General features: G+C 42.6%; 1 protein-coding gene across 1 annotated transcript in view; it reads left to right on the plus strand.

Annotated features, from left to right (window-relative positions):
• VAPB (VAMP associated protein B and C) overlaps positions 1–16,733 on the plus strand; it is a 46,366-nt gene extending 29,633 nt beyond the window's left edge. Inside the window, exons 3-6 of the mRNA XM_066626218.1 lie at positions 8,049–8,152; positions 10,591–10,671; positions 12,895–13,071; positions 14,316–16,733. Of these exons, the coding sequence (XP_066482315.1) occupies positions 8,049–8,152; positions 10,591–10,671; positions 12,895–13,071; positions 14,316–14,474 (521 nt within the window). The 3' untranslated portion in view covers positions 14,475–16,733. The remainder of the gene's footprint in view (positions 1–8,048; positions 8,153–10,590; positions 10,672–12,894; positions 13,072–14,315) is intronic.
• The last annotated feature ends 2,950 nt before the right edge of the window (positions 16,734–19,683 follow it).

Below are 19,683 nucleotides of genomic sequence, written 5' to 3' on the forward strand. Positions count from 1 at the left end.
TAAAAATGTAGTGTTCAGCTGCACATTTAATATGCATGAGAAATGCTACTAGTTCATTGGTGTTCAAAGACCTCATTACAACTGGGACTTCATTTGTACTGCATAGAGCTAGATATCAGGCAGTTCTGTATGCACTTTGCCATACATCTCTTCCAACCAAATGCATTCATAATGAAATATGATGAAATATGCTTCCAGTTTCTCACACCTCAGCTGTGGTTATAGCTTTGGAGGGCTCCAGGAAGGTTATGCAGTTCTTCTGTGCAATTGTAGCACACCCCTGAATTCAAGGATATCTAACCTATAACCTGATTTCTGTGTAGCCAAGAGAGTTCCATTGCTCCTAAGAAATGCAATTTGTTCCTTTGCTTACTAGAGAGCAAGGACTTACAGAAGTTCCCAGTAAAGCTTGAGCAATGCATAAGTATCATGCTTGCGGCCATGATCTGTTCTCATGGGGCAAGTGCCGCTGGCTCTCTAGCAAGCAGGGCACCCAGCAGCATGCAAGTCCTCCTGGACCTCACCTATGCTGTGTGTGATGTTGTCTAGTTCACATTCCAAAGGAAAGTAGCCCCCGACTTTAAGCCAATGGTTCCCAACATTTAGGAGCCTGCAGACCACTGAGGCATAAAAATTGGAATCGTTGTGGACCATATTGAAAACTCCCCCACAGCCCTCTTGCACACAAAAAATAGTTATATTTGGTAGTCCGTGGGGGAGAGCTTGGCAAGATGCTGGGAATGCTGGCGGCAGCTGTGGGAGCTCCATTCTCCACCCACTCTGGTAGTCCATGGGGAAGCATCTCTCTGAACGAGTGCAGTCCCATGGCCTACCTGAGAGGGTGGAGAAAGGACTGTCCCCAGCTGCAGCCAGCACTGAAGTGTTGCTACAGGCAGTCCGTTCTCCACCCTCTCTGGTGGTTTGTGGGGAGCGCTTGCTGGGCAAGATGCTGAAAGCGATTGAAGGTGATCATCTCATTTTTCCTGAGACCTTGTGGACCACAGGGTCTTATGGAGCACCTGTGGGCTACGGACCACAGGTTAAGAACCACTGCTCTAAGCTCTTTTCATGTGCCAGAACATTTCCAGTGCTGGCAACTGCAAATAACCGGTGTAGTACAGTACATCTTTGTGAATGGCATTTACTGCCAGTTTTGATGGTTCTGCTACTCAGATATAAGTACAGCAGCTGGGCATTCACATGTCTAAAATTTGCACATAGTGAAACTGAGTAAGGTTGAAAGCTTGAGAAGCCAAGATTTGCGCTCTAACAGTATGTTTCACATTGAAATATTTAATTTTGATTTCAAAGTCCCCCCACCCCGACTTTGAGAGAATGCATTCTGCACATGCTTGTTCAAACACTTTTTTCCAAATTGGTGTAACACTGAATAGCCTTCTATGTTCATGGCGAATGTGCTTGGTCCACTTAAAGGGCAAGGCCAAAGGATGAAGTCATATTGGTGTCGTCTAACATTGCGAGCAAGCGCTGGTCTGTAACACTGCTTGAATCTCAAGTATGACTCTTTCCATCTGGTGTTCAGCAGTTTTAATTCTGCTTCTAAGCTTCCATATTTCCCACATGTGATGCAACTTTAAGCAGCTCATTTCCAACTTCTTGGAGATCATGTGGTCTTAATTTCTTGTGCAGCTTTCTGTAAAGCACGGTTTAATTAATACATGTTTACTTTTTTCTTGCCCCACCACCCTAAAGGCTCATAGCTTAGAGACTATAAAATAAACTTGGGATGATAAACCATCTAAGTAAAACTCCATGAAATGCCAAATGCTTAGAATTTCTAACTAATGCCCCCACCCTTCCCTCAGCTGGACTGCAGCCATCAAGAGTCAGCCCAGGAGAAATGTTAGGTTTTTTTTTTACACAAAACTGTAGGAAGTTTGGCAATACTCCAAGGGGAGGGAATTCTAGAACTGTTGGGGTCTGACCAAGAATATGTCTCTGCATTTCCTCATTGCTCATACTTGGGACAGAAATGGAACACCCTACAATACTACCAGTTGCAACATAAAGAGCGTGGCAGTAGCACGCACACCCACACACACAATGGTAAAAACAAACCCATAGAGTTGCAGCTCTTGATCTGATCCATGAATAAAATTGTGTCAAGATCTGCATGCACAGAACCAGAACTTTGTGGGTTCTGTGCACAGCTTTGTACAGCTGTGTCTGTTGCTCAGCCATAGTTAAACAAATAGGGGGAGGGCCTTTTGGGATAGTTCATGGCTTCAGATTCTTGGCCGTAGTTAGGACTAACCATAGTTAACATCACTCATGTTAAATTCTTAACCAGGACTAAACCCAGCAGGGAAATTCATGTTCCTGAAGGAGAGGGAAAGATTTCATGGTTTTATGGTCAGCTGTTCTAATTCTTGTGAGTTTTTTTGAGACTTGAAATTCCATGTTTACTTCTTCCAGGGGCATTTAAGGAGAATAGTTGGAATATGAGCAAGTTTTGATGTTAGGACAGGCATGTATCGCTTTCCCAGATAGCTGGCAAACCAAAAATTGAGTCTGATAATTCCAACATTAGACTGTCTTCTCCCTTCATGCATGTTCAGCATAAATAAGAATTAACCTCTGGATCAGAGTGACTTGCTGTGGGACTCTTGTGCGTTTGCGTGATCTAGCTTACGTCCTCTGTGTGAACCCAATTTGAACTAGCAGGTTCAATCTCTGCAGAGCTAGGCTTTCCTGGAAGTCTGGTGATGACATCACTGAGCTTCTGGAGACACCATCACACAGCCGTTGATGGGGTCCATGCTGCAGCACGACCCTGGAGGGAGCACTGCTCATAGACACAACTTCCTTAAAGTTTGTTTTCCTTAGCAAGTGGTGACACAAATAAATGATGCATCCGATTCAGATGACAAATGCATTGGCTACAAATACAAATGCATTGGCTACAAATGCAGCTCATTCTTAGCTCTTCCTCATCCCAGGAAAGCTACCTTTCCTGAAATATAATTGCTATCCTTGGACCTCAGAAATCCCTTGCATGTATGCACATCAGTTCCTTAGGAAACTGCTGGTATATGCTTTACAGCACTGTCAGCACATCCCTGTCTGTTCTTGTGATTTGTCACAGAGTTGCTTAAATCAGCCCTTTCCCTCCAGTGTTTCACTGTGCTGATCTTGCTATAATTGTCAAGTTGCCCTAATGCAGTGACAGGGATGGGTGCAGTCTTGCAAGACGACAGTTATTTGACAAAAATATGAAAGCAATAGGCACCCTGCTAGGCCCACAGTGAATTTAATGGGACTTTCCTTAAGTAGGAAAAGCTAAGGGAGGAGAATACAAAGGTTAAAGGGGGCATGTAGGCAATTCTCAAGTACTTAAAAGGAAGCAACTGGGTCAGGAAGTCTTGTGTTTCAGAATAAAGGAAGGTGGTGTTTCATTTAGCACCCAAACTTGTCAAAGAGCAGCTCATCAGTGGAATGATCTTCCAAAAGAGAATTTCAGTAAATAGTGGTTTGAATAGCTTCGTTTTGCTTCATCACATCTGTAGATCAGATTGTTGTACTTGCAGGGAAGGGCTATTGCACTTTATCTTTTCAAGGTCCTTCTGAAGGTGGTTTGGTTGAGTGTGACTGGACAACAGCTACCTCATAAGCTTCAAGCATAAGAATAACCCAGTTGCATCAGCCTGATGATATATAGGTGGGACCTTGGTATCCACTGATTGACTCACCACTGATACAAGGTCCACTTTTAAATGCCTTTTAGCAAGGAAAAAAGCATCAGAATCAAATTACCTACATTTGTGCTGTTAAATAATTATTTCATTCCACTAAATCAGGGGTCTCCAAACCCTGGCCTGGGGGCCAGATGCGGCCTGTGGCAGCCTGCGGCCTGCATCCAGCCTCTTATCCCCTGAAGCCTCTGGCCCACTCAACTGAACATGACCAGAGCTGTGCTCTGGTTGCATCTGGAGGGTGTTCTGAAGACTGGAATGAGCCTATTCATTCATTTATTCACTCATCTAAGTTCCATCTCTAATTTATTTATTTAAATTTTTCCCCCAGCTTTCAACACTGCACCAGATATTTGATGTGACCCCCTGCCCCAAAAGTCTGGAGACCCCTGCACTAGATCACATTATTTACGTCATCTAGTGGCTGAATGTGGTTTAGTGTCTACCATTGCATTCTGGGGTAACAATGGAGAAGCAAGAAACCCCTCTGGAAGTGGGTCTTTAAAACTATTTTTCCATTGATTTGGTATCCACTAATTTTATCCATTGGGGGTTCAGGAACCGAACCCCAGTGGATAGTGAGGCACAACCTTTATCTGTATCAGCATTCTGTTTCCAGCAGTGGACATGAAGGCAATAGACTTCTGCTGTCCTTTCTCTTTTCTTTCCCCGTCCCACCCCATGTGTGGTTTTTGCCAGTATAATGTCTCTGAACCTGGAGATTCCATTTAGCTGTCAATGCCTGTAGCAATTGATAGACCTGCCCTTCCTGAGCTTCCTAGGAAAATTGATAGACCTGCCCTTCCTGGGAAAAGGGTGGGATAACAAATGTGGAGGTGGTTTAATGTTGTGCCATAGGGCAGCTGTGCCATTGCAGAAGATGCTGTAGAATGCAGCTTCTGAATAGCTTGTCTTAGCTTTGAACATCTTGTACAAAAATGAGTGCTTAGTAGTGAGCAAGCCCAGAGGTTTTCAGGAATGCAAGTGCTTCGGGTCAGTAGAGACATGAATCCACAGCGTTGCATAGCCTTGCCCTTCACAGGTTATTTCTTCTTCCCAAGCTGCATTTATGATATTGACTCTCTTCCCTTTTCTTTGGAAAGGATGTTGCTTCAATAGAATCACTGTTTTGACAATTCAGGGAGGGGAGGAAATGTCATGTGTTTCTTTTCCTGTCCTAGGTGGGTGAGGATTGAAATAGAAACAGGCCAGGTCTTTGGACTTTGGTTGGGTCTTTAGTCTTTGAGTGTGAAAATCCACTGTTTACACAGATGCTGCTATGATGAATGTCTAGCGTGGTCTGCAAGAGGTTAGAAAAGAATACAGACCTGGAATTTAAGTGTAGAATCTTGTATAGTTTTGAAAACCAGTGTTCTGCATGCAGAGTTCTATTAAGTGTTCTGTTGCAACTTGCATGCTTGATGTCTGTAGCTAACGTTTTTTGAACAGATGTAGCATCCTGTGTTGTTAAAATGCTTTCAGCTAAAGAAATTAACTGCCCAGTGGTGAACTTTGCTGTTCAAGAATGTAGTCTGTTGCTATTAGCAACAACTTAGTCTGTGTATAACAGCATGGATTTAGCTGTATTTTCATCACAACTTTGGCTGTGACTTCTTTTGCTGCCTTTAATCACCCTGGTAGTGCACATTCTTTACATTTTTAATAATACTAACCTGATGTAGGAAATCGTGTCCATTGCTAAAGGTGGCATTTGGTGATGGTGACTGTTCCTTGAACAGAAACATAATCCATAAATGGAAAGAGCATTTCACAAAGGATCCTGTGTGTACCAGGAACGCTCCTTCCATTTTTGGAGAGAGCTTTGGTTCGTGTCACTATCACTAAATGCCACTCAAAATTTGTAGCGGTGACATTTTTCGACTGCTTTTGATGTTGGCATGTAGAATGACTTGAACTGTGTTTTGTCTAATGTTGCAGGTTGTGTGGAATCAGGGTGACCAGATACAATAGAGGAGTGAGTGCCTATACCTTTAACCAGTGTATAGAAGAGAAAATTTTGGCAGATGCAGCTCAACATGGAAGGGTTTAAAAAGCTACACTTGCCAAAATTCCCTCTTCTATACACTGGTTAAAAGTATAGGCACTCTGTCCTCCATTGTTTCTGGTCAACCTGTGTGGAGTTCATGGCAGGAAAGAGATAAATTTAGCACATAACTACCTTATATGTATTACACTGGTCAGACCTTAAGAAAAGACATTTGTAGAATGCTTAAGTTTGACTAGCTCTGTCAATTTGCACTACTTAATTCTTACCTTCTGTTCTTTTCAAAAAAATTGCATGTGGCTTAATGCACCTAGAAATGCCCACAGGATAATCACGGATTAGAAAAGCATGAACCCTTTTGATGTCTTGCCTCTCACAGAAGTCTACTGTAGCTTGCTTGCTTGACTTTCCCAACCATGTTGGAAAATTACTAAATTGCTATTGGTTAAGTTCCTAACCATTTCTCTTGCCACCTGAATGCATCTTAAAACTTTAACTTGTACAGCAAATCCTCACTTTGTTGATGAGTTCTTAGAAACTGCAGCTTTAAGCAAAATGACTTGTAATTAAACCGATTGTACCGTAGGAAGGTTCAGTAACATCCTCTCAAGTGGTGGGCTCACTGAACGCTTTCCTATCGCACTAAGCATTGTCGTGCCCTAGAATGTCTTGCTTGTGGCATTCTGGGGCACGACAAGACCAAGGAAGTGGGTTGCAGGCCTAGCATGACCCAGAAGCGGCTTCCGGTGTCCCTAAGCAGCTGCAGGGCATGCAGAAGTTAGAAGACTGAGAACCGCTGACCAACTTTAAAACAAAACAATGTTAAAATATAACAACTAAGTGAGAGCTTACTGCAGGGGTCTCCAAACTTTTTGGCCAGAGGGCCGCATGAAATATCTGGCACAGTGCTGAGGGCTGGAAAAAAATTTAAATATAAAATTTAAATAAATAAATTAGAGATGGAACTTAGATGCATGAATAAATGAATGAGTGGGCTCATTCACTCAGCCTCTCCGACCCTCAGAACACCCTCCAGATGCAATCGGAGCACAGCTCTGGTCATGTTCAGTCGAGTGGGCCAGAGGCTTTCAGGGGACAAGAGGCTGGCCACGAGCCGGATAGAGGCTTGCTGCGGGCCGCATCTGGCCCCCGGGCCGGGGTTTGGAGACCCCTGGCTTACTATATTGTGTTGTATTACAAGTTAACTCTAAAGAGATTTGGGGGAGGTACAGAATTCTAAAACTTGTAATGTCAACTAGTGTCACTTTTTTTGTGAAGCTTGTGATTGCGAAAAAAGTTTAAACTAATGTAAATAGGAAAGCAAGGGAAAAACCTGTTGCCAGTAGTGATCTTTACATTGAAACGCTCTTGTTCTTTTGTTGAAGGTCCAAGGCTCCTTGGAACCTTTCCTTTCACATGGTGGGGGTACCCAAGTGACATAGGAAGAACTAGGAAGAGGACCTCATGGTGGTGGACTTTCCTCCCCAGGGAGGCATGCCTGGCACCTACCTCAGTGTCCCTTTGGAATTGGGCAAAGACCTCTTTGTGTGTGAATTTTTCCAGGTGTTTTAATCATCTTAGAATGTGGTGATGAAGTTACGCTGTTTTTATTCTGCAGATGTTGTTGCAGTTGTACTCAGTATATAGAAAGTGAGTGAGTGAGTGTAACAATTCCATTATAATCTTAGCGATGCATGGGTGACTGTGATGGTATGCAGGATAGAATGGTTCCTAACCTTGTGTGAGCAGAAGATAGCTTGCACAGGTGAACAACCCCTACCCCCATCAGTTCCCAGAAAAACTGTTTCTGGGGGTCAGGAGGAACTCCAATCTTGGGATGAGGTAGGGTGCAACTGTTACCCTGCACATGCCCGATCTTGTCTGATCTCGGAAGCTAAGCAGGGTCAGGCCTGGTTACTACTTGGATGGGAGACTGCCTGGGAATACCGGGTGCTGTAGGCTTAAACCATAGTCTTTCGAGACTGAAGGTTGCCAACCAATCCTGTATAAGAGAGGGAATTTTGGCAGGTGGTGTTGGGTGTTAGGGAGAGGAATAGCTGGAAATTGGATGGGGGCTTCTTCTTTGTGGGTACAACCTAACTTTACACCAAGAAATACAGTGATACACAAGGTATTTTAAATTAATTACCTTCCCGTATTCATCTGTTAAGTTCATTTGTGCAATTTGTCTTAACCTTTTGACTAAGGTTACATGTGGAAACTTGTAATTCCGAAATTCAGATTGAACCTTCAGATCAAATGTCTTGGTGATGCAGATATGATGGCAAATGCTGGCATTCTAATGCAGTGATGATGTTTTTTCTTTTCAGTGATGCTACAGCCTTTCGACTATGATCCTAATGAGAAAAGTAAACACAAGTTCATGGTTCAGTCAATGTTTGCACCACCTGATACTTCAGACATGGAAGCAGTAGTAAGTATCGGGAAGTGGTATGCTAAGGTGATATACTTTCATTCTGTGTGAATGACATTGCAGCGTCTAGATCAGGAATATCAAACTCATTTCATACAGTGGGCCAAATATGCATTTATGGTGCCTGTTGAGGGATAGAAGTGATGTCATTAAGTAGTTGATGATCAGAAGTTAGTACTCTTATTCTCACTTAGTAACTCATTAGCTGCAGTTGACAGTAGAGAAAATATGCAAACCTTGATTAAACTACTGCAATGTGCTCTACGTGGGGCTGCCTCTGAAGACGGTCTGGAAACTACAATTAGTGCAGAATGCGGCCGCCCGTGTAGTTGCTGGGGCTCATCGGTTTGACTCAGTTGGGCTGCTGCTTTGGCGGCTACACTGGTTGCCAGTTTTTTCTGGGCTGAATTCAAAGTGCTAGTTTTAACTTTTAAAGCCCTATACGGCTCGGAACCGCCTCCTTCCATACAATCTGACCCATCCTTTCAGGTCATCAGAGGGGGCCCTTCTGACTATGCCTCCACCAGTGGAGGTGAGGGGGATGGCGGCAAGAAAGAGGGCCTTCTCGGTGGTGGCTCCCCATCCGTGGAACTCCCTCCCCCAGAACTGAGAACGGCTCCCTCTTTAGAGTCCCTTTCAGTGGGGGCTTAAGACCTTTTTATTTAAAAAAGCCTTGTAATGCTGATACAAGGGGGCATGGCTTTTATTATTTTTTATTTTTATTTATGTATTTTAATTTTAGGTTCCAAGTTTTATTGTTTTTAAATGTTTTATTTTTATACGTATTTATATATTTTATGTTTTTATATGATTTCTTTTGTAAGCCGCCTCGAATGCCCTTTGCTGGGACAGAAAGGTGGGATATAAATTCTATAAATAAATATAGGAGAACTCGTATATCATGCAGGCTGCCCTTCCAGCTGTGCCGTTTCTGCCAGGGCATCACTTTGCAGCTTAGTAACTGAGAGGTGCTCAGTGCCTCAGCAGAAGCAGCACTGCCAAAAGGGCAGACCACATGATAATTGTGATCCCAAAGGGTCTTGGCAGTTCCCTTCCCTGTTTTCTCACCCCTCTTGGCCTACTCCTTTCCCCCTTACCATTCCTCATCTTCCAAGGCCTCCTTCAATCTCTCCCTCTCAGTGTCTCTGCAAAGCAATGTTGCTGAAAGGGTGGAACTGGGAGAGCCCACTTACCTTGTGGCCTGCGCCTTTAGCAGCGACACCTCTGCAGGTGCTACTGAAAGGGTGGCCCTCATGATAATTGGACTGTCCCAGTGCCACCCTTTCAGCAATGCCACTTCTGTTGGTGCATCACTTCAAAGCTCACCAGCTGAGAGCAGCTGATGGTGGTGCTCGGTTATCACTGGGGCTGGATAAAGAGCTTCCATGGGCTACATCCTGCCTGCTGGCATTGTATGACACACCTGAACTAGATCTGTAATTAAGCCATGTCAGTTGCATGGATCAGTTGCTTAGCACCGTGGTCATGTTTGACCCTATCTTGATTTATGAAATAATGCAGTGTTGAAAGTTATTTTGCTCTTCTGTGTTTTGACGTGTCATCTGTACAACTAACTTTGGATTAATGTTGATTAATCAGTTTTTTCAAGTGGCTGGAACAAAGTGTCCCTTTAAAATCCACAAATTGATGAATATTGTTATTTTAAAAGTTGTTTGAAATAAACTAGTAGGCTGTTGTAATGATCCTGATTACTCACATGCACGCTGGAAAGAGCAGGAAATGCCAGCAATAACTATGGTTAATTGTATTCTGACATCTAGGAGGGGAAGTTTGCTGGTTCCGTGGGATGATGTTGATGCCACTGGTTTGCATTTGCAAAGCATTTTACCCTCAACTGTAGCAAACAGCCCTCCTGTTTACAACATCTAAATTGCTGTTGTGGACACACTGTGTGCAACCTACAATTCAGCATGCTTTGTGGAACAAGTTGGCCTTGTTAGTAGCAGTCCCACTGCATTTTCGCTCTTTGGCATACTCCGCCTTATAGGAAATACCATGTTAAATAAAATGGATCTAGCCGCTAGGCGACTTGTCCTATGCCATCTGGCCATGAGATGAACTGTGCTATGTGTGAATGTGTTTTTGGAATGCTAAGTGTTTGCAAATAGGTACTATTCTTAATTCCTCTTAAACCTTCTCATAAGCTATGAAACACTGTTTATTCCGATGTGTAGCTTCCCCCCCCCTTTTCACCCCAAAGGCTCAGACAGATCAGTTTTTTCAAGTGACTGGAACAAAGTGTCCCTTTAAAACCTGAATAACAGCTTATTAAATGTACCAAGTCAAAAATGATCCAGCACCTTGTGAAACAGCAAAGCACGTTGTGCCTTGGTGAGGAAGCGAATTGCATTGTTTTGAAGCAGTTGTCAATAACTCAGTCTCTCTTTAAATTGCCCCCCCCATTCTGTCCATTTTAGTGGAAAGAAGCAAAACCAGAAGAACTCATGGATTCCAAACTTAGATGTGTGTTTGAGCTGCCAGCAGAAAATGATAAACCTGTGAGTATGATAGTATTTTATGTACTTGGTGGAAGCAGTTGCTCCTTATAAATAAGACTGTCTGCGATTTGGCTTCTGAAAACTCTGGACTGTTCAGTTACTTGCTTGAAGCACTAGCCTGTATGAATGAAATGTGATTTCATACATGGTGGGCATCACACACTCCAGCACTTCCCCTGCTTTGCCAGATTGGAGTGGATTTTTTCCCCCTGGTTTTTATTTAGGGTCAAAAATACCAGACTAGATTTGGCTGTAGCAAGAAATCAGGCATCAGCACTGTCTTGATGTGGGATGAAGGAGCTTGGTGAGATGAGAGCAACACTTCATATTTAGAAATGTGTGTCTTTCAAAATGTTTTAGAGTTTAAGTCCTATGTATTTACCTGTTTCCTGCTTCTGTGGCCATGTGAAAGGAGGAATGCAGCATATTGCAGCAGATAATACTGAATTTTTTTCAGAGTTGGTTTTTGTTAATCGCTAAATGTTCTAGCAAGATACCTGTGACAAGCAGTAGCAAGCTATTTTGTTTAGTAATTATTTTTGGTATTTGATCTTGAGACTAATTTTCATTGATGGACACGGAACAGAGCATTCCAGAAGTTCCAGGGGAAGGGTGTGTAGGATACCTCTAGAGGTTTTACAGAGGAGTTCCCTTCAAAAGCATCTTCCTCTTAGGAATTGGTGTGATTAGAGAGAACCAGCTGATTACTTTAAATTGGTTTGGAGCATGAGCCCCTCCCTTGGTGTTTCTTCCTGTACTTTTGAAACACAGGAACAGTGATTACATTGACTCATGCTGGTATTCTAAACTGATTTCTATACTGCAGCAGTGCCCCTAGAGTTTCAGCCAGTTATTTCGGCCTTCGTGAGTGATTGTGCAACACTTGGCAATTTGTAGCCTGTTCCCAACTTTCCCAACAGTCTTCAGGCATCTCCTAAATCAGGGGCTGGCAACCCTCTTTGGCATAGAAGCCAGATATTGGGTCCATCAGTAATAAGAACACATGCAAAACTCCTGGTTAGGCCACAGAACTAAGAAAAGAGATGGGCACGGTGTGGAAAGATGTATGCCCAGATAGAGAATGATGCTCAAAAGAAGCTTCTGCCCTTGGTCTGCTTATACTGCAAGCCTTACAGAGATAGAATTACAACTTGAATTCTTTTTCAGGAGCACAGTGGGCTGGGTGTATATATCTCTTTGGTACTACAGGCCAGATGATTTTGGGTGGCCATAGGTTGCTGACCCCTGTCCTAAACCATGGAGCAGCTGCCTTTGCACAGCCTGTGAGCTGCTTGCTCACTGCCACTGAGTAGAAGGAAAGTGCTAGTTAAAGAGAAGTTTCAAGGTTGCTTCTTTTATGCCTGCCAATAATATGATATGCAATTACTGGACACTTAAGGCTTTGTGGCCTGACACACTGCCCTTGGTTTGAGTAACATTATACCTGTATCAGGTATTTTGCCCTGTTTAATTCTAGTTGCCGATGCACATACACAGTTGTTAATAACTGTTAATAACAGTACTATAGATGCCCACATCTAATCAAACAGTTTTAAAACATATGCACTGTGTTGTGATGACTTGGGAATTTTTAGAGAGGGTAAGGAACCTGGAAGTTGCAGGGGTGATGTGATCTGGTATCTTAGGAATTAATGTAATTTTTTCAGGAGGTACTAAGGCATCCATACTTGGAAGCCTCTAGCCCTTGAAATACCAGGGCTGCCCCCCTTCCCCGGATTCCAACGCCAGGGGCAGTATAATGTTTTGGAGGGAGTGGTGGCTCTCCCAGTGGGTTCTAGCAGTCTTTGTCAGGGTCTGGTACTTTCAAGTTCCTTGAAACACACTCAGAGTGAGTGTCCCCAAAGACTGTTCACCAGACTGGTAGAAATCTGCCACTTCACTTCTGCAGAGTTTAGCTCAGGGTTACGGCATCTAGTTCTCAGCTCCTTACTTGGCCATATGTTTCAGTTTACCCAATAACTTCAATATTTATCAGGGGATGGTGGCTTTTCTTATAATAAAAGCCAGTTCAGTGAACTACCCCACTGGTACTAGTCTCATCTAGTGCAGCATTTAATGTAGAGCTAAAAAGTGGTTCCCTGACTCAGATTCATGGTTGTACCTGGGAGCTGTGTGGTCTTAGAATTAAAGATCTAGGGCTCTGCCTTTCTGTCATATTAATAAAGTGGCATTATTAACTTTTTTCTTTTCTTGTTCCCGCAGCATGATGTAGAAATAAATAAAATTATATCCACAGCTGCAATAAAGACAGAATCTTCTGTAATGTCTAAATCATTAAGTTCTTCTTTGGATGACAGTGAAGTTAAGAAAGTAATGGAAGAATGCAAGAGGCTTCAGTCAGAAGTTCAGAGGTTACGAGAGGAGAATAAACAATTTAAGGTAAGTGTAGATTATTGCATGTGTGTAACTTTATTTTTACGGAAACTATTTTTTTTTTTGTTCAGTGCTTAATGGCAGAATTTGTTTTGACCAGGATAGAAGAGTGTTAATGTGCTTATGATACACTGTCCACAAGCAAAGATCATCTTAAAGTCTCACCTTTGAAAATATGGTAGTTTTCAAGATGGGGTCTCATTAATGGTGGTGTCCCAATTTTGGAATGCTTTCTGCAGGAAGCTTTTTGGCACAAGATAGCCACTCAAACCATTTATATTTTGCTTTTGTCTGTTGTGTTCCAACCTGCAACTAGTCTGTTATTGGTTGTTCTTTTTATGTGTGTGTATGTGTGTGTGTTTTTTGAGTGGTGTTCAGTTCTCTGAGAGCCTTTGGATTAAAGAGTGGGATTGAAATTTGTCTCAACAAAATGTAACACTTGGGGAAGTGTGCTTTGTCTCATACAAGTTTCATCTTGGTGCAGATTCTTCTACTGAGTCTAACCATGGTTAATTGTTGTATTGGCAGTAGTAGTAGTAGTAGTAGTATAGGGATTTATATACCGCCTTTCTTGGTCCTCAGATTTCTCCTCAGACTTTATTCAAGGCGCTTTACATAGGCAGGCTGTTCTAAATCCCTGTAGGGATTTTTACAATTGAAGAAAGGTTCTATCTTTCAAGAACCACATCATTTCAGATGGATCTTTCTGATCTGGTATCACATTCTGGTCTCCAGTTTCCTCCCACGCAAGCTCTGACAAGCAGCTCCTTCATCTCTCACATGGAGGGCAGCCAAGACGCTTCTTCACTCACACCAAAGAGCAGGTGGAATAACTCAGCTCAGCTTGTCAGCTGCCTCGAACTGACGACCTGCGGATGTTATCTTCAGGCAAACAGAGGCTCTACCCTCTAGACCAGACCTCCTGCCCATAGAGGTTAATAGAGGTTAGAGCTTTGTAGGTTTCCTGCTCAGCGTAGTATCTAGACTGAACTTGAAATTTCTGTGCGTAGGTAACTGGTCAGGCAGGAATTCTGGTTACATTAACCCATTTCTGCCCAGCCCACAGGTGTACACATTTGATCCCTGCTGCATATATGCAACGTTGGGCAGAAATGGGTTAAACCACAAAATAGGCCTGGGTGCAGGAGCTTGAGTTTGGGAAGGGATTGTGTCACCTTGCTCAGGAATGCTGAGCTTCTGAACTCACAGCAGTTGTTTTTTTTAAAAATTTCCCCATCTCCATGCTGCAGGAAGAAGATGGATTGCGAATGAGGAAGGCACCCCAGACAAACCACCCAATCTCTGCTTCAGCAGCTGTTGTGAAGGAAGAGGGTCTCAGCACTAGACTACTTGCGCTGGTGGTTTTGTTCTTTATTGTTGGCGTAATTATAGGGAAAATCGCCTTGTAGAGGCAGCATGCTGAGTATTGTAAATTGGATTGATGGATCTGCCATATCATTGGATTAAATTTATTCATAACAAATGTTTAAAAAAAATGTATGACATCTCACAGGTCTTGCCTTTTAAATTTTTACCCCCTGCACAAATATAACATTAACATAACATAATCTTCTAGAAAGTTTAAAATGTACAAGGAATTAAAGCAGGAGAAGAAAGAGTAATTGTCTTTAGGGTGAGCAGTGAGGAAGAAATCATGAATTTAACACTAACAGTGCATTTTTTGGGGAAAAAAGTCACTTTAAGCATTTCTTGGACCTTGACACATATTAATGGACTTTTTTCTTCAGTGGAGAAATAATTTTTCCTCCAAAGAAGGAGTTGGTCCTCTCGTTATTTGAAGTTGGCCTAGACAGGCAAGGCTGGTGGCTTTCTGTACAATAGGTTAACCCACTATTCCTCCTCATCACTAACAGTTCTGTCGAGTGGGTATGACTTGGGGTCTCATTCTCAGCAGTGTAGCTCTTTAAGCAGCTATCACAGTACACTCTGAATTGTAAGCATGGCTCTGCCTCTCTAGGTCCTGGGCTGTCCACTGGGACTGTGAACCACTGTCATTGCAGCTGTGGAGGATAAGAACTCTGGGAGGAAAGGGCAGAAAGGGAGAAGGTCCTGGAGCAGATTCATGACCCAGAAGGGAACCTGGCATCGCCAGAACTGAAGAGCAGGTGGTGTTTCTGCACTTGGTCCCAGCTGGCCTGCGTACAGGATAAGTATAATCAAAAGCTCTCGGGATTTCGGAGTTGTCCTTAGCTATAGGAGCAGGAGCAGTTGAGAAGGATGGCAGTCAGTAGCATTCCTTTAGCTCTCAGTGACACTAGTAATGAGCGAAACTTGGATGACAGTGTTGGTTTGAATACCGAAGGGGCCCACTTTCTTGCCTTGGTCAATTGTGGCACCAAAGTGTTCCAGGCTGAACTAAGGATGCAGCTCCCATTTTAACTAGGCTTTGGGGAAAGAGGAGCAACATGGGCCATTTCATTGTGTGCCCTGACCCCCCCTTTCTTAGTCCTGTCAGATAAAATAGTTTCCTCCTGTCTGTTTCACTCCTGATGGCACCGCATTAATGGGGACCATGTGCTTCTGCCCCGTATCCGTCACATCCTTGCGCTCCCTCCCTCTCAAGATGTTTTCCTCCTCAGTGCTTCCACCCAGAGCGAAGTCCCATGTGCTTAACCACAAACTGTGTTGTGTCTTGTCTCTTGCATAATCTTGTTTTTCCTTTCTATCAGTTACTTTCTCATGAAACTTTTGGAGACTAGGTCTTTGTCCTGAGAAGGGATGAGGGCTTGTTCTTGGTGTCCACCAGTAGATGATCTTAGTTCAGCATCTGCTGTTTTCCAGCTCTCTCTAGCAACTCCTCTTGGGAATGCAGCTTAGAAAGATATATGCTGATTCTTGAATGGTGCTGCATCCAGGGAGATGGAGAGTGACTTGGATTGCAAGCTGTGCTGGAAAAAAGACAAGAATCTAGGGATGTTATGCATGGAACTCATGTGGATGGAGTTCCTGATTTTAGGCAGCTGAGTTGCCCTGTGTGTGGTTCAGGCAGGATATATATGAGTAGATTTAAACACACAGCATCAGGACACCTCCAGTTGTTTTCAGTTGAACTGATTTCTGATGCTTGAGCAGAGAAAAGCTAGAAGGAACCGAATGCAGCCCCTGTTGGCTGATTAAAAGGCATCACTGGGCAGTCATCTGCATGACAGGTTATGTGGAATGAAGGACAATGCCTTGTTCTTCCAAAAGGGGACCAAGCTACTCTTGCTGTTGGTTCATTTAGCTGAGTTAAACTCTTTATATTCAGATGTTTAATGCATATTTAACTTATTTAAATGTATTTCATCTCATGTTTTCCTTATTGTCACAGAAATCTGACTACTGCTATAATTGGTTCAAAATAAAATAAAATAAAAAGGCACCTGTTCCAAGTTGGTGAATAGAACTATATTTTCCTTTTGTTGCTGTAGTGATGATGGGTTCTTCTGCCTCCTAATGCATTGGGCACCACATAATTGTCAGTTTTGATCATCTAAACATTGGGGAAAACAGAGGTCAGGAAACTTTTTTGTATATAAAAAGTCTATGTAGGGGAAAATAAATTAGTAGGAATTAGTTCTATGCTGTTAAAAAAAAAAAAAGACCAATCCTGTTTGACTATGTAGCATCTTAAAAAAAATTCAAATAAATCTTCTCCCCAAAATTAATGGAACTTTGTCCTTGTTTTATTACTCTTGTACAGCAGCCCTTGCAAAATGATCATTAACAAGAAGCTTAATTGCCTGATTCTGATACCAGTTCTTCTAACCGTGTTTTATTCTCCAGTTCATAATATGAAGCAGGTGTTTAAGGCAGTGTTTGTGGGTTGGGACCCACTAGGTGGGTCACAAGCGAATTTCAGGTGGGTCCCCATTCATTTCAATATTTTATTTTTAGTATATTAGACTTAATGCTACCATGGTATGTGACTGCATTTGGGGAAATATTAGTCCTGTATTTTTAACAAGCTGCTATATATAATCTTTTAACAATGATTAAATGGGACTTACTCCTGGGTAAGTGTGGTAGGATTGCAGCCCAGGGTTGTTAAAAATTTTCCTGCTTGTTGATGTCACTTCCACTCCTGGGTAAGTGTGGTAGGATTGCAGCCCAGGGTTGTTAAAAATTTTCCTGCTTGTTGATGTCACTTCCGGTGGGTCCTGGCAGATTCTCATTCTAAAAAGTTGGTCCTGGTGCTAAATGTTTGAGAACCACTGGATTAAGGGATTCCCAAGACTTTTTGGAAAGGGTATACTGTGCATGGGTACAACTGCAATCTTCCAGTTTACAAAGGTAACAAAGTGTGTTGGCAATTAAACTCTAGATGAAAGCATAGAATAGTTCCAATGGCTTGATCTGCCGGATTTCTGCCAATATGAAAAATTTCATATTGCTGAATGAAGATCATTCTGTTGCCCCAAACAAAGAATGAGATCCCCCCCCCCCCCGCAGAAGATAATACTTAGTTTGTTCTTATCTAAGGGGGAGAGCATCTTGTAGGGCCCCCAACCATGATGAACAATTCAGGCAAGCAATCTCTGTACCTGGTTTCTGTAAACCTGGGACACCGTGGTGCCTTTGCTTCTGAAGGCTTAGAGGTTGGTCTGGTTTTTAAAATTTTAAATAAAATCCAGTCTCTTGGGAACAGGTTGTTCTCTGTCATTGGGAATTATAACCAATTGCTAGAGGCATTTGAAAATGGTTTTGTTTCACAGATTTAACTATTTGAAAAAGCTGAAAAGGGCAGAAAGCAATCTTAAATGCTTTAAAAGTGTACTGGGCAGGTGATACAGTGGCTGGCAGATGCAGCCACTGTATTATTTCTAACTGGAAAAGTAATCTATTTTAATTTCTGGAAAACATCTTAAATACCAAAGTGTGGCAGTTTGTGTTTTTAATGTGTTTTTAACAACACTTCTACCAACTGTTTATAGCCTTTTTTTATTTATATGGGTAATGTTGTGTTTATCGTATTGTTCCAAGTATGGTCACCCAGCCCAAGGCCTGCTAATTGCTTCAATCAAACATGCATTTAGATGACCTACTGCTGTTTCAGAAACGGAAAATGAAAGAAGCTAAAAGGAATGTGAGCATTTTTTTTTTCCAGGCAGAATAAGTACCAAGAGCTAATTACAAGCATCTGGTATCTGTTTACAGGATGAACACACAATGTCTGCATTCTGGTTTCTGTTGACTTTGTGGTACCAACTTGCTTTTGTTCTTTTGGACTTTGGGGTGAAGCCTGGGGCAACTGCTTGCCTAAACAATTTGGCTAAATTTTGAAGAACAGAGGAATCTCTAAGTTGTTGTTGTTGTTGTTATTGTTATTGTTATTATTATTATTATTATTAACAGTATTTATATACCGCTTTTCAACTAAAAGTTCACAAAGCGGTTTACAGAGAAAAATCAAATAACTAAATGGCTAAATTAATTAAGAAGTTAATGTATGGAAGCAGATTATGCAGCTGGATCAAAGTGTCTCTTTTAAAACAAAACCCAAGAAGGCCAGCCCCATCAGCAGAAAGCCAGCCGCATTGGTTGTGCAACAGGAGCGGATCCAGTGTTTGTGTTGGGGGGGCCATGAGCACTACCAACTCCAGAGCTCAGATCAGCCAATCTCGACAGTGCTGGCCCAGTGGGCATTCCCCTGGTGCCTGATTTTGCTCTCCAGCCCAGCAGGTGCCCTTCTGTGCACCTACGCCCCCCCCCCCCCGGTATGCAGTCATACATGTTAGCTGTGTGTCAGAGCTCTAGTAAGCTACTAATGCCTGTAAAGTGGGGATTTGTTCTGCTGTATAAACGGATCTGATCTCTGAAGATATTCACATATGTGGATATGCCTATATTTTTCATACACAATGGACTCGCTGTATGCGCATTCACCAATTTGACCAACTGTGGATTGACAATGTATTAGATTCCCTGCTGTACCTCCCACCATCTCACAAGTCTATTTGGAGCTCTTATCTACCTTGTATCATTAGGTTTTAGGCAATTTACGCAAATTTATGAAATGTATGCAATTTAACACCATTTTTAAGCAGACTTGAGCATTCATGGATTTTGCTATCTGTGCAGAATCCAGGAACCAAGCTCCTGTAGTTATGTCAGACCATATACTTGAAATTTAGACCTTGTGCTGAGGAAGAACAAAGAGAACTATTTATTCTTGTCTCTTCTACACCACCCCTCAATTAAAACTGAAGTCGTTTCATAGCCACACAAGGTTGATGCACAGGGCAATTTATTGAACTTTGGGTGGGGATGGAGTGTCAGCATCTTTCAAACTCAAATGCTAGGTTTGCTAACACAAAGCTGGGTACTACTTCTACTCATATTTGTTGTTGGCATAACTTGCTGAGCTGTGAGGAGGGGGTGGGGAGAACCTCTTAGCCAACATCTGGTGCCATCAAGTGTGGGACTGTATGCAGAGAAGAGTACAGGCGTACCTTGATAATCTGGTGGGTTAGGTTCACTGGTGTATGGGGGGGTCAGGGAGGCAGTTACCCCAGGGCACCACCCAAGGGCGGCACCATGACCCACCCTCCTGCTGCCCATTTTTATTTTTTCCCTTTCTGATGGCCAAAGAGGCTGTGCAAGGCTTTCCCGGCCTTC

Source organism: Tiliqua scincoides, chromosome 4 (genome assembly GCF_035046505.1).
Source record: "Tiliqua scincoides isolate rTilSci1 chromosome 4, rTilSci1.hap2, whole genome shotgun sequence".
NCBI classification, from domain to species: domain Eukaryota; kingdom Metazoa; phylum Chordata; class Lepidosauria; order Squamata; family Scincidae; genus Tiliqua; species Tiliqua scincoides.